Genomic DNA, 15,713 nt, shown 5'->3' with positions numbered 1-15,713 from the left:
TTATCATGTTTTATTATAAAACTATATTATCAGAAGCTTCTGCAATAACAACATATACAGTACAACAATCTGTATTTGGTAGTTATAAACAGAAAGTATCACAGGTGTATCCAAGAGCATATCCTGAAACCAGGAATTTTTAAATACATTATATTTAGCAAACCTATGGATAAACAGGGTGAAAGCAGACATCATTTTGAAATGCACCACAGTAAACCACATAACTTCAATACACATGATTGTAGACGAAGATCTTCACTTTTTAGCATTTCATGTGACCTGTATGCAACACTTACAGCAAAAAAGTGTGAATACTCTCAACATTTTACTAAGAAATGCAACAATGTCACAATTTTCATTTATTACGTGTTGGAGGCCACATATTATAATGTCTCAATTTGTTAAATAGACAAACGAGCCAAGAAGGAATTATCTGTCCTACAACAGCACTTATCATATACAGTGTAATTATTACCTACATGGAGAGAAGTTACAGTTTACAACATAAATTAAAAAACCGAGAAGTGTTGCTCTGTCTGACCTAATTTGAACATTGAAGCATAAGGGTCTGTTCACTGTGGAAGCGTTCAAAAACAGATAGGAGCACAAATGGATGTACAAGAATGCAGGGCTTTTGAGACAGGTTTCAAAGGTGAACAACTTGACACAGATACTAATTAACGCAACACTCATGCAGCGATATGCTGAAGAAAAAAAACAAGATGTGACGCAAGTCAAAAGGCGTTTGTCTATGGCATTTGTAGCTGCATAGACCAACAATTGATAATAATAATAGTGTGGATAGATGCAAGAACGTGTCCTGTGTGAATGCCCCCCTATGGGTTCAAAAACATTGGAAAGCATATTGGGATATAATAGTCAAGGAAAAAGCACTTTCAAAATGCAATGCTCATGGCGCGAGGCGCGACAAAACGGCCAAAGACGTCCGTCTGAAGTATGTGTAAAGTGCAAATGGCACGCAAGAACAAACCTTGTGTGAACGGCCCCTTAAGATTGTCAACTTGCAAAATCTAGTTGAGGTCAATAATCTAGACATTATGTTCCAATATGGATTTATTAAAGGGTTTAAACCTGAATCTTCCTCTGCTTTGAGGGGGAATATTAACTTATTCGGTCCGCTTCCTTCCAAAAACCGCCGACATGCTCCTTACAATACCTTTGAACCCCGCGGTACCCTTCTTGAGCGCCCGCGCCTCTCGGATGAGTTCAAACAGTTCGTGAAACACCATCAGGACACCGTGATAAGTCTCAGCAGCGGAGACCTCAAAAAACCCGCAGTCCGCCGAGAGCGCCAACAGCCGACCCTCCTCACTGGACACCGTGCGCCGGTGCTGGAGATCTCGTTTATTCCCCACGATGATAATCGGAGCTGTACTGGTCGGTTTCTGCTTGGCTTGCCGTATGCGCTGGACTTGCTGCCGCACCACATTGAAGCTGGCGCCGTCACAGATGCTGTAAACGAGGATATAGCCGTCCGCCCATTGCAGCTGTCTGTCGCTGATGTATCCCGATTCCTCTCCATTCTGAGATAAGATATTTACGCATTACTTCTATGCTAAACTCTAACGGTTTCAAAAAAAATTGTATAGCTCTGAATGTGCAATAATGTTACCTGCGGGCAAATCGAGTCCCAAATGTTAAAACAAATATCACGCCCGTCGATCTTGTCAGTGTGGCTGTATATTGACTCTGTGGATACAAAGAAAATGCGTTAAGCAAAGTGAGGGCCTTTTTCCTGCAAATAACAATGAGATCAAGTGAAACGACTTCTATTTAGGCTACCTATATCTCCATATTCTCCAATAAACCGCCTCGTGAGGAAGCGCACGGTTAGGGCTGTGGAAAGAATGAAAAGATAGATTGTTATTGGTCTGCTTCAGGCTGATATCAAATGCATGCTATAAAAGTTAGCTAAAATTATTATTATTATTATTATTTTTACAATAGTTAAGACATTAGAAAGCTGCTAATAATTAATTAAATTTAATTAATTAATTAATTAATCACTCACCAGACTTTCCAACGTTTTCAGCTCCAAGTAACACTATATTGGCCTCCACTTTCTGCTGATTGCCCTCCATGCTTTTGCTGCTGTAGCGAATGCGTGTTTTCACCTGAACAACCATTGGCGAGTTGTGAAGGCTTGGCGGAGTAGTTACAGCGTGCAGGTGTTGAACATAGAGAGATGAGCTCTCGGGAGCAAGTTTAAATAACGCCAGTATTTGTGGGCGGGGATACTCCGAGTCTGTCCAATCAAACTGGAGACCGTTTGTTTCGCACTTCCTCAACCCACACGAAATGATTTATTATTGTTTACAGTATGCTTATTTGTTGGCTTTATTGTTTTATAATGAACAATACAGTTACTGTAGGCTACTACACATAGCTACATTATTTATTAATTGTGTTATTAAATCATGCAATCATTTGTATTACATATAGGCTACTTAATACATGAGTCAATGTTATACTTTATATATTTTACATTTTTGATGTTCAACAATAATTTCGTTTTTCAAACGTGGATGAGTTTTGGATGAGTTGGACAGCAAGTATCCTTAAATGTCAACACAATATTAAATCATTAATTCATCAATAGTTTAGTAAATCAGTTGAGTGTATTTCTAATTCTATTTTATTAATAGACTACTTGTGCCCATCTTGCTTTGGGTTCAGCACAGGAGTAGATAACTCTATTCTGTTTTATTAATGCTCCTGTAAAGGCATGACACCAATTCTATGTACACATGGCGATGAATTGCAAATTATTCTAAATGAGAAGTTGTCTTTAGCAACTAATTATCATAACGTTAAATTAGCAAAACAACAGGGACCATTGATCTTCTCAATCTCGTATGGTCAACGTTTTTCATGACAACACAAGAACGCAATTCTACAGATGCCTCGAGCAGAGCTTCATGCTTTTCACTTTAACCGTTAGATACAGGAGCCAAATGCATCTCTAGCATAGATTAGCCTAAAATAACAACTTTCTAAAAACAATGCATGTTTTTCAGAAATGTAAGACATGCTCGAATTCCTTATATTGGGGTTTGAGCATCCTATGAATCCAGGACTGCTATCAATCCATCACAAATTCTATGTCCATTCTTGATTCATTTCTGAATTAAACACTCTGAACTCAATAGTAATACAGAGCGACCACATTGGATATAATTGAGAAATACTTGAGGTGTATTCTATCTATCTATCTATCTATCTATCTATCTATCTATCTATCTATCTATCTATCTATCTATCTATCTATCTATCTATCCATCCATCCATCCATCCATCCATCCATCCATCCATCCATCCATCCATCCATCCATCCATCCATCCATCCATCCATCCATCCATCCATCCGTCTATCTGTCTGTCTGTCTGTCTCTCTGTCTGTCTGTCTGTCTCTCTGTCTGTTTGTCTGTCTATCATTTGGCTGTCTGTCTGTCTGTCTGTCTATCTGTCTGACTGACTGTGTCCGTCTGTCCGTCCGTCCTGTCCTTCAAAAAAAGGTCCGCAATTTTAACGGTAAAATTTAAGACTGTAAATTAGTTACTGTAAAATAGACGTTACATTTTTTCATACAGTAGGCCTATATTTAAAAAGACAATACATGTAGTTTTACAGTAAAATGTTGTAAAAGTAAAAAAAAGTAAAAAGTAAATTTTTAGATGTGATTTTCAGAAAGAACGATTTGCCCGTATAATTAATGTTTAAAATGTATATTATGTTTAACAAGAGATTGCTGGTAAATTATTGTTCAAATTACAGTAAAAACAACAATCAGGCATTCCCAGAATTCCCTGCGTCACCCATTACATTTCATTATATTTTATGGGAATAGTTATGTTTCTTCTTATTTTTAATGTCAGTTATGCACATCGGTGTGTTCTGTGTTATATTTGATGTAGTTTAGTTAATGTTTATTACATTATTTTAATTTCACATGTGTTACCCTGATGGTGTTTAGTGACACTGAGCATTGAATCTAAATTTGTATTGGTCAATGCTCCTGTAAATGTATCATTTAATAATATAAACAACAGTACTGCACTGTAAAAAATACAATAAAAACACATTTTAAACTGTCAAATTTACAGGTTGTTCTGTAAAGCTATTTACATTTGACTGTATTTTGTACATAATTATTCTGGCAACCACAGTTGTCACATGAACCAATAACGAGCAGATTTTATAAATAGTGGAAACAGGATAAAAAAAAGGATAAATTAAGCAACGCTGAAAAAGCAGACTGCATCTACATCTGTCTAAAATATTGGATAGGCAAATATAGAAAATTATTTTTGGATGTAACAAGAGGACATTCACATTATGGTAATATGGTAATATACTTTTGAATTACGCTCACAATCATTTGTCCGTGCAATATGCACTTCCAGTCATATGTGCATGTTTTAACTCTGGAAAAATCACAATGTGCAGACATTTACTGTCACAGAATCCTAAATGAATTATATCCAAACTTATGCTGAAATGGCAGTTTTCCCCCAAATATAAGTTTTACTACTTCACTGTGGTGGAAATTTGTTATGAAATTGTAATGCATAAATCTTAAAAAAAGGCTAAAATATTTTTGGAAAAGCACAGCTACCATACTTTCATTAGGGAACCCAGACCTAGAGCAATGTTGTAAATAGTATTTAAAGAGACAGGAGTAGTTAAGGGAGAATAATGTTAATGAGGGCTTTTTTTAAGTACTTCATTGATATTCGTCAAAACAAGTCAGTATGATTTGTATTTGCTTAAGGAAGGAGGATGTTTAGCTAGGCGAGGAAGAAAACCTTAAGAGGAACGAAGACTTTGCAGGGGGAGCCCAAGGCACATATGTATGTACAGTATGTATATATATATATATATATATATATATATATATATATATATATATAGATCAGTCACAACATTAAAAACAAGAAAACGCCAACCTGCGATATTCTTCTCACCGCATTTGTGGTGGAATGTTGATTACCAAAATGTTTATTTGGACTCGTCCCTCCTTTTTTTTTTTTTTAAACTAAAACGTGGGTTACAGTGAGACACTTACAATGGATGTTTATGTGGGCCAATCTGTAAACAATAAAATACTGTTTCAAAACTTTTACAGCTTTGTTGCCATAATAACGGAACACAGTAAAGCCCAAAATTACTGTGAACACATCAACTAATCTGCAGCTCAAATAATAAGTAAAAAAAAAAAAGAATGTACTGTATGGGGTTTTATAAAAATGATAAGCTTCATATTTCTGCTTTTAAACTATCCAAAAATCCCCCCATTCACTTTCAAGTACCTTACTGTAACCTCCATTTCTTATTCTTTTTTTAACTAATTTAATGAGGGAAAAATATTTTTTGTGGTAAAATTATACCACAAATGTTGTCGACTGAGTTTAAAGGGATAGTTCACCCAAAAATTTTTATTCTCTCATCATTTTCTCACCCTCATGCCATCCCAGATGTGTGTGGCTTTATTTCATCTGCAGAACACAAATTAAGATTTTTAGAAGAATATTTTCTGTAGGTCCATTCAATGCAAGTGAATGGTCTAAAAAGCAGCATACAAGTAATCCATATGACTCCAGCGGTTTAATCTATGTCTTCAGAAGCTATATGATATGTGTGGGTGAGAAACAGATCAATATTTAAGTGCTTTATTACTATAAATTCTCCTTCCTTCCCAGTAATTGGCGATATGCATGAAAACTGAATTGCCAAAAAGAAAATAAGAAGAATGTGTTTGATAGTAAAAAATACTTAAATATCAATCACACTTATAATTTTATATGGCCTTTATGTGCTTTTGGAGCTTCAAACATTTTGGTCACCATTCACATGCATTGTATCGACCTACAGAGCTGAAATATTCTTCTAAAATTATTTGTTCTTCTGCAGAAGAAAGAAAGTCATACACATCTAGAATGGTATGATGCGAGTAAATGATGAGAGTTTTCATTTTTTGGGTGAACTATTCCTTTATTGAACCAAGAACACTCCTTTAAACATCTTATTTATGTACTCAAAGAACTCCCATTTAAAAAGTAGCTTGAAATATTTCCCTTATGATGAGAACTACAAATGTTGCCTTGAGAATATTTACATTATAACCCTGAGCAACACTGTATTAGTGGAACGGTATTTGCCTCATAGCATGAAGAGACAGGTTTCCCAATTGCCAATTCAATTTAGTCCTCATGTTCTTTTTGTTTAACAACGGTGCCATTACGTTGTTCCTGCTCTAAATGTGCAGCAGCAGTGCACATTGGTAAAAAGACATTCAACAGAGAAAGTACACTTAAGAAGAAAATGGGTTTCTTCAAATAACCTTTTGAAAATGTATTTTCTCTACTATGTAAAAAACACACAACAAAAACACCACCATCACATTAATCGGCAAGAGTACCATTTCCCAAATTTAAATTACTGTACAGTCCAACACTGTATAAAACTGTTGTCAACACTCCATTCTTTATTGTCAATCTCAACAACACATTTTTTGAAGGAATGCATAATGTATTTGTGATGAGGAGGATTGTGTGGCCAGGCCGTGATGGAGCACGGACGAAACTGAATCAGCTGATCAGCGGGAGAGCGAAAATAAGGGGTGGGCGGAGGCGCCGGTTCGAGAGAGAGAGAGAGACGCACGCGGCCATGCTGCAAGTTTGTTGATGTTGGTTTTAAGTTTACCATTAAACTTAATGTTTACTGTTCAGCCAGTTCCCACCTCCTCTTTGCCCATCTTTTATCTGTTACAGTGGTGCCGAAACCGTTGCGGAGTCCTCGCGGCTGCCATCCACCGGGGGGCAACTGCGGCCGTCTGCCTGGGTACGGAAGGGTCACTACTGGCCTCCAAGAGCCGGAAGAACTGCGACCATCTGCCGGGAAGGGGAGGAGCGGTTCCGTCCGCCAGAGGGCAAGAGGACTCGCTGCCGTTCGCCAGAGGAGCTGTTGAGGACCGGGTGGCAGCGTGTCCAGGAGCTGGCAAGCAAGTTCTTCTCTCCCTCCTCTCTCTCTCTCTCTCTCTTTGTGTGTGTCTCCCAACATAAACATGTATTAAGTGTGTTACTGAATCATCATTTCCTAATAAAAGAGTAATGTATTAATTTTCTTTTAATCAAATAAGTATTCTCCATACAATATGAAACTGAATAGTTATTTTGTTTGAACGGGGAAAATAAAATATCAAATAGCAATATAACAAGAGAAATGAGATTGAGACTTGATGCCAAGCAGTTCAGTCAATAAATTCACTGCTAAGCTGCAACTGAAACCCTTCCAGATGCTCTTTGAGTCTCTCCCTGACATCTCCACCCATAGCTGTGGGCCTCAAGTTTGCCTGAAGTGTAATAGGACTATTTCCCCACCCTGGAGTTGCCAATACTGTGGAATCACAGTTAACGTTCAACCCATCCCTTTCCTCGATCGCCTTCACCTGAAATCTCTCCAATATTGCTTGAGTTTCAATCACATTCTCAACAACAACTTTGTTCCTTTCGCTTGTTTCAGCAGGAACTGGCATCAGCAGGACATGATCATCTGCTCTCTCCTGTACCCAGTAGAACTGCTGCCCCCCTCCCTGCTCAATTTCGGTTTCATCCTTTTCCTTTGTAGCAAGCTCAGGGAGAAGCAGTCCCTGGTGTGGCTGCAGCATCTGGACGTGCTGCAGCTGGAATGAGGCAGAAGTATCCTGTAGTGTCGCTGTGTATTGTATGGGTTCAGACACAGAATGCATCTGTGGGTGCATTTCAGTTTGTGGTTGCAATAGAGGAAGTTGCTGGATTGTTTCAGTATTGTCTTGAAGCTCAAGAGAAGCTTCTTCCTCTGAGTTATGCTCATGGGGTTGCACTTCCATTGTGAGCACTTGCATCGGGTCTTCATTCTCTGCACTCTCACAGTAATACAAGTAGTAGCTTTGCTGCTTAACAGGTGGCACATCAGCCCATGTGTTGTCTGACCTTTGATCTTTGAGTATCTTGGGCACCTTGACTTTCCTTTTGACTTCCTGCGTTCTCTTAGGCCTTGCCTCATCGGGTCCTACAGTCGCCTCTTTGTACCCCATTACTTTGTTTCCTTCAGGATCTCTTCCACAATAAAAACAGCATCCTTCCTCTTCTTCCGTTGTGACTTTTGACCTCATCTGTGCCTGTCCGTACCATCCCTCAGCCAAAAGATCGATATCATCAGTTGCACCTTCATTTGCGGTTTCCTCTAATCCCTCGAGACTGTCACCTCGGTCCACTTTTGCTGCCTGTCCTTTTTGAGCAGCCCAGCTTGAAACCCTACCTCCTCGACCCTCTTTTCCTTTCACTCCATCTCGCATGCGAAACAAGGTGCTCTTAATTCGGTTCTCTCTGAGGCGGAGCAGCGCATGACGCAACCGGTTCTCTCGGCGTCGGGCGGCACTTAGAAGACGTAAAGCTTTTTCCAAGCTGTCAATGGCTTTGTCGTAGCGTTTACGCCACACTAGAGGGCACAGCTGAGCGTAGTTATGCTCTTTTGGCAAGTAGAACCCAGGAGGTGGAGGGAGGCGCATCATGAAGCGGGATGGAGAAGGTGGACGAGGAGAAGGTTGAGGAGAAGAGGGCTCAGGCTGATCGTCCATTGATGTCTCTACAGGCGTTTGAGCAGCCTCAAATGAAGGCTGGCCTTGTATTTTTTCCCCTTTGCCATCTTCAGAAGTCCTAACACCTTCATCATCTGCTACTTTCTGCACAACAGTCTCACTGTTGAAGAGCTCCCTGCTCGCAGAGGCCTTGTTATTGGTTGAATTCTTGACACTAAAGATATATATATACATTTAAATATACACATGTATAATTTCATTCATAAGGTAAAAAACTATATCAAAGCTGTGTGGAAGGTACCTGATATGTTTGTCCAAATTCTGAGGTCTGCCTCTCCGTTTTGTACCACATTTTCCAGCAGTGCCTCTTTCGTGAAGCTGAAGTTCAAATATTGTGGGAATTGCGTCATCCTTCAACCTGCGATAGCCACTATAAGAACATAAGATTACACAATATTGAAGAGATGTACAGTGGGGTTCACAAGTCTGAGACCACACTAACAATTCAGGATCTCATTTAAACCTCGGTAATATATCAAGTAAAAACGCATTACGATTTAAAATAAAGAGATATTGCTTGGTCACTAATCAAATGTATGCAAATCTGTGATATTGACCATATTAACTCCTTTGAACAAAAGGCCAGATTTCCTTCCTTCCATTGAAGAACATAAGATGTTCTTTGGAACATTCTCAAATCATTCTGGATAACATGGATTATCAGGTTTTTCCAGTGTTAATGTAAAGCAATTAGATGTCAAATTAACTAATTCAAGTTATTTGGTCATCATTTTTGTCTTTTGATGAAAATGTCCTTTAAATTTTGTAAATATTTCATAATGTCATAATCATTCATTCATTATAGTCACTTTCTTTTTACATTTTTCAATTTTACTTAATTTCAGTCAACAAAACAACATATTTTAGTCGATGTTAATGTGCAAAATAACAAAAACATGTTGAACTAGATCAAGATAAATCACATATTCAGATACTTTTAAAAATGTATAAACTACTAACATTTATTTAAACATTAGTTATTCACAATGCATTTATCACATCCTGACTAGTGTGTAACTTAGTTCAAGTTCAGCTGTGCATTCGCTTTACTGTCTGTGCAGATGCAAGTTGTAATATTATGTTTTTGTAGCTGATTAATCTCACATTTATTTGAGTGAGGTAATTAACTTGTTAGTGAAGTACATTGTACAGGTGTTCAGTTCTTTCAGCTCAAGCTGAAGACTTTCATTTCTTAAATAAATAAATAACAGAAACAGTCACTGTTAATATCTTGCATGTTTTTTTTTGTCATATTTTTGTCAACAGTATGTTTTAATTTAAACCGTTTGATTAGCATCATCGTGCGTCTTTTTTGTCTTGTATTTGTTATCGTTGACAAAATCCAAAAACCCTTCATCAATGGACATTTTCATCTGTAATTTTGTTGACAAGATTAACACTGGGTTTTGCGCAAGCTTGTTTAATCGGCTCGTATGTATGTTGCCATTAAAGCAAATGAGAGACACACTAAACAATAAGAAATTCTGAAATCTAACTACATTTTTCAGTTCAACTTTTCTCTCAAATTGGTATGTTGACTATCATGAATTTAGTTTGTGATGAAAAAATTGCATTAAATAAGACAAGTGCTAATTGGAAGCAATTTCACTAATGACATCAGACTTGGGGACCCCTTAAGGCATTTATTTATTTATCTGTTTATATTTATCTTCTAGAATTATCCATAATTCTACACTCAAAAAAAACAACAACATTTTAACCTATTTTTAAGATGGACGCATTTCTATTTCATAACAATATTGCATAAAATTGAATTGTCTAATTTTTTACTAAATTAAATTGATAAAACTCCCCCTAAATATATTCAATAAATGTTTTCAAAATTATTCAATACAATGTAATGGAATTTTTATGAAATTGAAATCTAAAAATCATATTTTGAGTGTATGGCTCAACAAGGCAATTTTAAAAATGCGAAACAAGAAAACCACCAGGAGCCACCAAGAAAAGCCCCATTATACACATGAACTTCCTTACTCATACATCAACATAACATATATGTTATTTAAGTGTATTTTTATAACAGAACTGAACTTAGTCATATATCCATTCATCATTAAAGTCAATCGGAATGGAATTTGTACAAGTAAAAAAAAAGAAAAGAAAGAAAAAATGGAAACAATAATACCACTCTATCATAAGGGAGATACAGACCTGACTCCAGAGAGTTCAAAGCTATCAGGGGTGAAATGTTTAGAGCAGAAATAGATGAAACCACTCTGAGGGTCCCACTGGCCTTTTCCCTCTGGGCCTTTGCGACGGGAGTTGATAATCCATGTTGTTCGGCGAGGGTTTCCTTTCTTTGGCAGCCTAGAAAAAACAGGTTTAACACAACAGACGAGATTAACACCATAAAGTTGCATTATAAAACAAGTCACTGTTCAATTACCTCTTGAGAGCTACATTTCGATACAGTTTACTTTATTCATTAGACTGCTATGCTACCAATGCACAAGACCGCAAACACTTCAGTACAAAGCATTGCAGTAGCTCATCATTAGATTGCAGTAGCTCATCACTAGATTGCAGTAGCTCATCATTAGATTGCAGTAGCTCATCACTAGGTGGCAGTGGCTCATCACTAGGTGGCAGTGGCTCATCACTAGGTGGCAGTAGCTCATCACTAGGTGGCAGTAGCTCATCACTAGGTGGCAGTAGCTCATCACTAGATTGCAGTAGCTCATCACTAGGTGGCAGTGGCTCATCACTAGATTGCAGTAGCTCATCACTAGGTGGCAGTAGCTCATCACTAGATTGCAGTAGCTCATCACTAGATTGCAGTAGCTCATCACTAGATTGCAGTAGCTCATCACTAGGTGGCAGTGGCTCATAACTAGATTGCAGTAGCTCATCAATAGATTGCAGTAGCTCATCACTAGGTGGCAGTGGCTCATCACTAGTTGGCAGTAGCTCATCACTAGGTGGTAGTAGCTCATCACTAGATTGCAGTAGCTCATCACTAGGTGGCAGTAGCTCATCACTAGGTGGCAGTAGCTCATCACTAGATTGCAGTGGCTCATCACTAGGTGGCAGTGGCTCATCACTAGATTGCAGTGGCTCATCACTAGATTGCAGTAGCTCATCAATAGATTGCAGTAGCTCATCACTAGATTGCAGTAGCTCATCAATAGATTGCAGTGGCTCATCACTAGATTGCAGTAGCTCATCAATAGATTGCAGTGGCTCATCACTAGATTGCAGTAGCTCATAACTAGATTGCAGTAGCTCATCACTAGGTGGCAGTGGCTCATCACTAGGTGGCAGTGGCTCATCACTAGATTGCAGTAGCTCATCACTAGGTGGCAGTAGCTCATCACTAGGTGGCAGTAGCTCATCACTAGGTGGCAGTAGCTCATCACTAGGTGGCAGTGGCTCATCACTAGATTGCAGTAGCTCATCAATAGATTGCAGTAGCTCATCACTAGGTGGCAGTAGCTCATCACTACGTGGCAGTGGCTCATCACTAGATTGCAGTAGCTCATCAATAGATTGCAGTAGCTCATCACTAGGTGGCAGTGGCTCATCACTAGTTGGCAGTAGCTCATCACTAGGTGGCAGTAGCTCATCACTAGGTGGCAGTGGCTCATCACTAGGTGGCAGTGGCTCATCACTAGATTGCAGTAGCTCATCACTAGATGGCAGACTTCAATCATTTTATGGCCTGTGTTGAGCTAAACCCCTTGATGCATATTTTAGTGCAGAGAATTTGCATGGTAGTCTTCAATCACCAATAGTGAGCCATCACATGTACTTTCTATTGCAAATGTTCATTTTGAAAAGGAGGTGTTTAAAATGCTCAGACTAAACTCAAACCTCCGAATGTCCAAAGAAATCTAAACTAAAGCGCACAACTTTTTATTTCAATATGACCACTGTTGATAAGTAAATAAATAATAAATTAACACCTGTGGAAAGAGATTCCAGATTTCCGAACCTCTTTAGTGTCCCGTGACTTGCAACCTACAGCAGAGCAGTGTCTGGGCATCTACAAAAAAAGATACTTAAATCAGACTTGTAACAAATAATGTCTTACTGTGATATAAGACATAAGATATAAGTTCATATATATATATATATATATATATATAAACACACATATACATACAGTCTACATTCATGTCAATAAATTTTTAATGATCTAATGCCTCCAACTTTTCAAATGTTGTTTCACTCTGATAGTAAGATGCAGTTTATTGTAAACCTAAATAAATAATATATTAATACAGAAATGTAACATTATAATAACAACAATAATAATATATGTAAAAACAAATAAAGGTGCACAATAAAATTAATACAATAAATTCAGCTGTACATTTAGTGGTAATATAAAATGTGTATCACATCGAGTCATTTGTTTTATAATTTATTTAAATGTTTTACTGACAGGTCCCCATGCTTTTCTCTGTTGGTTAAAATTAGACTGCATGGCATACTTTAGCTAGTTCATATTTGAATGGTAAATGGCCTCTACTAGAATCTTTTCTGCTTATGCTATCGCCCGTATCGATATGACTTTATTAGTCAGTATTGACGTGTTTACATCGTAGGCAGCTAAAACAGACAATACTGAGCCGGTGGTGAGAGTGCTTCTGATCGGAATACAAATATAAACCAGTCTGTTCAATCACAATGAACTGGCTCCAAAGAATAGTCATTTTTTCAGCGATGCATGCCTTTAAGATCGTCTTTTAAACTCACCACAAAGGCCTGCGACCTCACGAAGATGGCCGTCCTCTTCTTCCTATGTGCCCTGGATTAAACTCCGCCTTCCCACATCAGCCAATCAGAGCTATGAGTATATATGACGCAGTGAGAGGCGACTTTTTATGAGTTTGCTTTTATGTTCAAATGTTGTCTGTTCTTGTTTTCAAGAGTTATGTGAAATGTTTTATATAAATTAGTTGAGGGGATAGTTAACCCAATAACTAACTAATTTACTCACCCTCATGCCATCCCAAATGTGTATGACTTTCTTTTTTCAGCAAAACACAAACAAATATCTTAAGAAAAATATCTCAGCTCTGTAGGTCCATACAATGCAAGAAACAGATCAAAATGTAAGTACGTTTTGCACTCTAGGTCAGTGGTTTTCAAACTTTTTCAAGAGGGACCCTTTTTTTTTGACGCGACCCATAGGCTTGTGCGCAGAACAAAAAGCACTTTTTTTAACCACTTTTGATGATGCACGTGCACTTGCTTGAAGTCGATTCTGAAATAATTTGATCAAGCTATAGGCCTACATACAGGAATGTTAACCAATTAATAGCCTATCGTTTGCTGCATGCTTAAAAAATACACAAAACATATTCCACAACAAACTCTTTAAATGTAATATTCATTATATACAGAACAGAACAAGAATTAAAAAATAATAATAACTTTAAACAAGCCAAAACGAAATAATTTAAAGCGAAAGTAAAAGTAAGGGGCATTATGCTCGCGTAACTCTCTCATTAGAATCACGTTGCAATATCAACAGGAAAAAAATCATCCTTTTCACATGCGCAAAAATGTGCTTGGAAACATCACGTTGAGCGGTACGTGCTTACGCTGAATAGTAGGCTACGAATTGTAGGCCTACTACTGACTATTTTAACAGTGCAGTGTGATTTTTATATTAGTTGACTATTTTATTATCATATTTTGCCAACTTTTCACCGCATATTACGCACATTGGTATTGCTGCATGGACTGCGTCCGAACAGTTGACAAACCCAAACTTCAAAAAATCATCTTTATATGGCCTTACTCCGGGTTTCTGCTTTTTCTTTGCTGGGAAAGTACTGCTACTCTGTTGACATGCATCGCCTTCATTATCTTCCCTGCTGATCTCTGCTGTTCTCGGCAGGGTTTGATGGTTGACCGCGTTTTCTGCTGCTTCATTTAAAGGGGTCTCGGTCTCTGACCCTCTTTTTCTTGTGAAAAAATCATAAATGGTTTTTGACTTTGGTTTGCTCATGTTCAGCATAAAATAAATTCATTACGGGCTACTAATTTCACGGTACTGAATATTTTCATCATCTCATGGGACAATAAAATAAAATAAAATGGCTGCATATCAACAACACTGCACACAAGGTTTTTTGTTTTGTTTTGTGTTGCCTAGGGCTACGAGTAGGTCGGTCAGCCGGTCAGGTGACATGTGGATTATTTATTTTGCATGAATTTGAATGTTTTTTTTTAGTGTACTTCTAATCAAAGCTATTATTATTAATATTAATATTATTAAAAAACGAAATAATGTTTTTTTTATTTTTTTTTATTTTAAATCACTGGCGACCCATTTTTTAATTCTCCCAGGGTTTGAAAACCACTGCTCTAGGTCTCCACGTTCACTTAACTAAATAGGCACCGCATGTTGATGTTTATATATAAAAGTGAAAGTGGAGATTTGGAGTAAAAAAAAGACTTACATTTTTATCTGTTTCTCAACCACACCTATTGCATAATATTGCATCTGAATATGGATTTAACCACTGGAGTCTTGCATTGCACAGAGCTGAGATATTCTTCTAAAAATATTAATTTGTGTTTTGTAGAATAAAGAAGGTGATGAGAGGTTTTTCCTATTTGGATGAACTATCCCATTAAAATATATTAATTAATTTAAAATAAGCTAATTAAAAGGAGTGATTTGAAGGCGAATTCTAGGCACTAGAGAAATAATCATGCTTTCACTAAGAGCGTGTTATAACCTCATTATTTCCTTGTCAAATACTTAAAGGAATGCTAACGGATAATAATCTTGAACAATAATCATAATAGATACAACTCTCACGGCACTGCGTGTGCGGCAGCCTGTTTGCAGCAGCTATGGGTAGTTTTTCGTCCTGCCTTCTTTCATATATCTTTATTGTATTATATTGTGTTGTATTCATTGTATTTTTATTTTCTAGCTCTAGCACCCAAAAGTCAACGGATGTACAAAGGAAGTCCCACCTTACAGATAAAAGAGTCAACCACCTTTTAAAATACAGACATCGCCTGTCAATCAACTCAAGAACACGCAAGTGTAATTTTGAATTTGGGA

General features: G+C 37.5%; 2 protein-coding genes across 2 annotated transcripts; both read right to left on the bottom strand.

Moving 5' to 3' along the window:
- LOC127650349 (ras-related and estrogen-regulated growth inhibitor-like protein) lies at positions 1–2,184 on the bottom strand. The gene is made up of 4 exons (XM_052135708.1): positions 2,033–2,184; positions 1,804–1,857; positions 1,634–1,710; positions 1–1,544 (listed from the first exon to the last, which is right to left on the bottom strand). The coding sequence occupies exons 1-4, from the start codon at positions 2,145–2,147 to the stop codon at positions 1,128–1,130; spliced, it is 663 nt and encodes a 220-aa protein (XP_051991668.1). The 5' UTR covers positions 2,148–2,184; the 3' UTR covers positions 1–1,127.
- Positions 2,185–6,099: 3,915 nt separating this feature from the next.
- Positions 6,100–13,420, bottom strand: thap7 (THAP domain containing 7). The gene is made up of 5 exons (XM_052135693.1): positions 13,382–13,420; positions 12,586–12,665; positions 10,835–10,990; positions 8,901–9,029; positions 6,100–8,813 (listed from the first exon to the last, which is right to left on the bottom strand). The coding sequence occupies exons 2-5, from the start codon at positions 12,663–12,665 to the stop codon at positions 7,271–7,273; spliced, it is 1,908 nt and encodes a 635-aa protein (XP_051991653.1). The 5' UTR covers positions 13,382–13,420; the 3' UTR covers positions 6,100–7,270.
- Between the last annotated feature and the right edge of the window lie 2,293 nt (positions 13,421–15,713).

Source organism: Xyrauchen texanus, chromosome 10 (genome assembly GCF_025860055.1).
Source record: "Xyrauchen texanus isolate HMW12.3.18 chromosome 10, RBS_HiC_50CHRs, whole genome shotgun sequence".
In the NCBI taxonomy this organism is placed as follows: domain Eukaryota; kingdom Metazoa; phylum Chordata; class Actinopteri; order Cypriniformes; family Catostomidae; genus Xyrauchen; species Xyrauchen texanus.
The sequence above is the reverse complement of the archived record's forward strand: the minus strand, read 5'-3'. Positions and strand labels throughout refer to the sequence as shown.

What these genes read in the sequence shown, in the direction of transcription:
- LOC127650349 (XM_052135708.1), bottom strand. Translation starts at nt 2,147, where the DNA reads ATGGTTGTTCAGGTGAAAACACGCATTCGCTACAGCAGCAAAAGCATG. An exon ending in TGGAGAATATGGAGATATAG is followed by an intron (nt 1,711 to 1,803) that starts GTAGCCTAAATA and finishes TTGTATCCACAG; the next exon opens with AGTCAATATACAGCCACACT. An exon ending in GGGACTCGATTTGCCCGCAG is followed by an intron (nt 1,545 to 1,633) that starts GTAACATTATTG and finishes ATCTTATCTCAG; the next exon opens with AATGGAGAGGAATCGGGATA.
- thap7 (XM_052135693.1), bottom strand. Translation starts at nt 12,665, where the DNA reads ATGCCCAGACACTGCTCTGCTGTAGGTTGCAAGTCACGGGACACTAAA. An exon ending in TCTGGAATCTCTTTCCACAG is followed by an intron (nt 10,991 to 12,585) that starts GTGTTAATTTAT and finishes TGTTTTTTCTAG; the next exon opens with GCTGCCAAAGAAAGGAAACC. An exon ending in AATTTGGACAAACATATCAG is followed by an intron (nt 8,814 to 8,900) that starts GTACCTTCCACA and finishes ATATATCTTTAG; the next exon opens with TGTCAAGAATTCAACCAATA.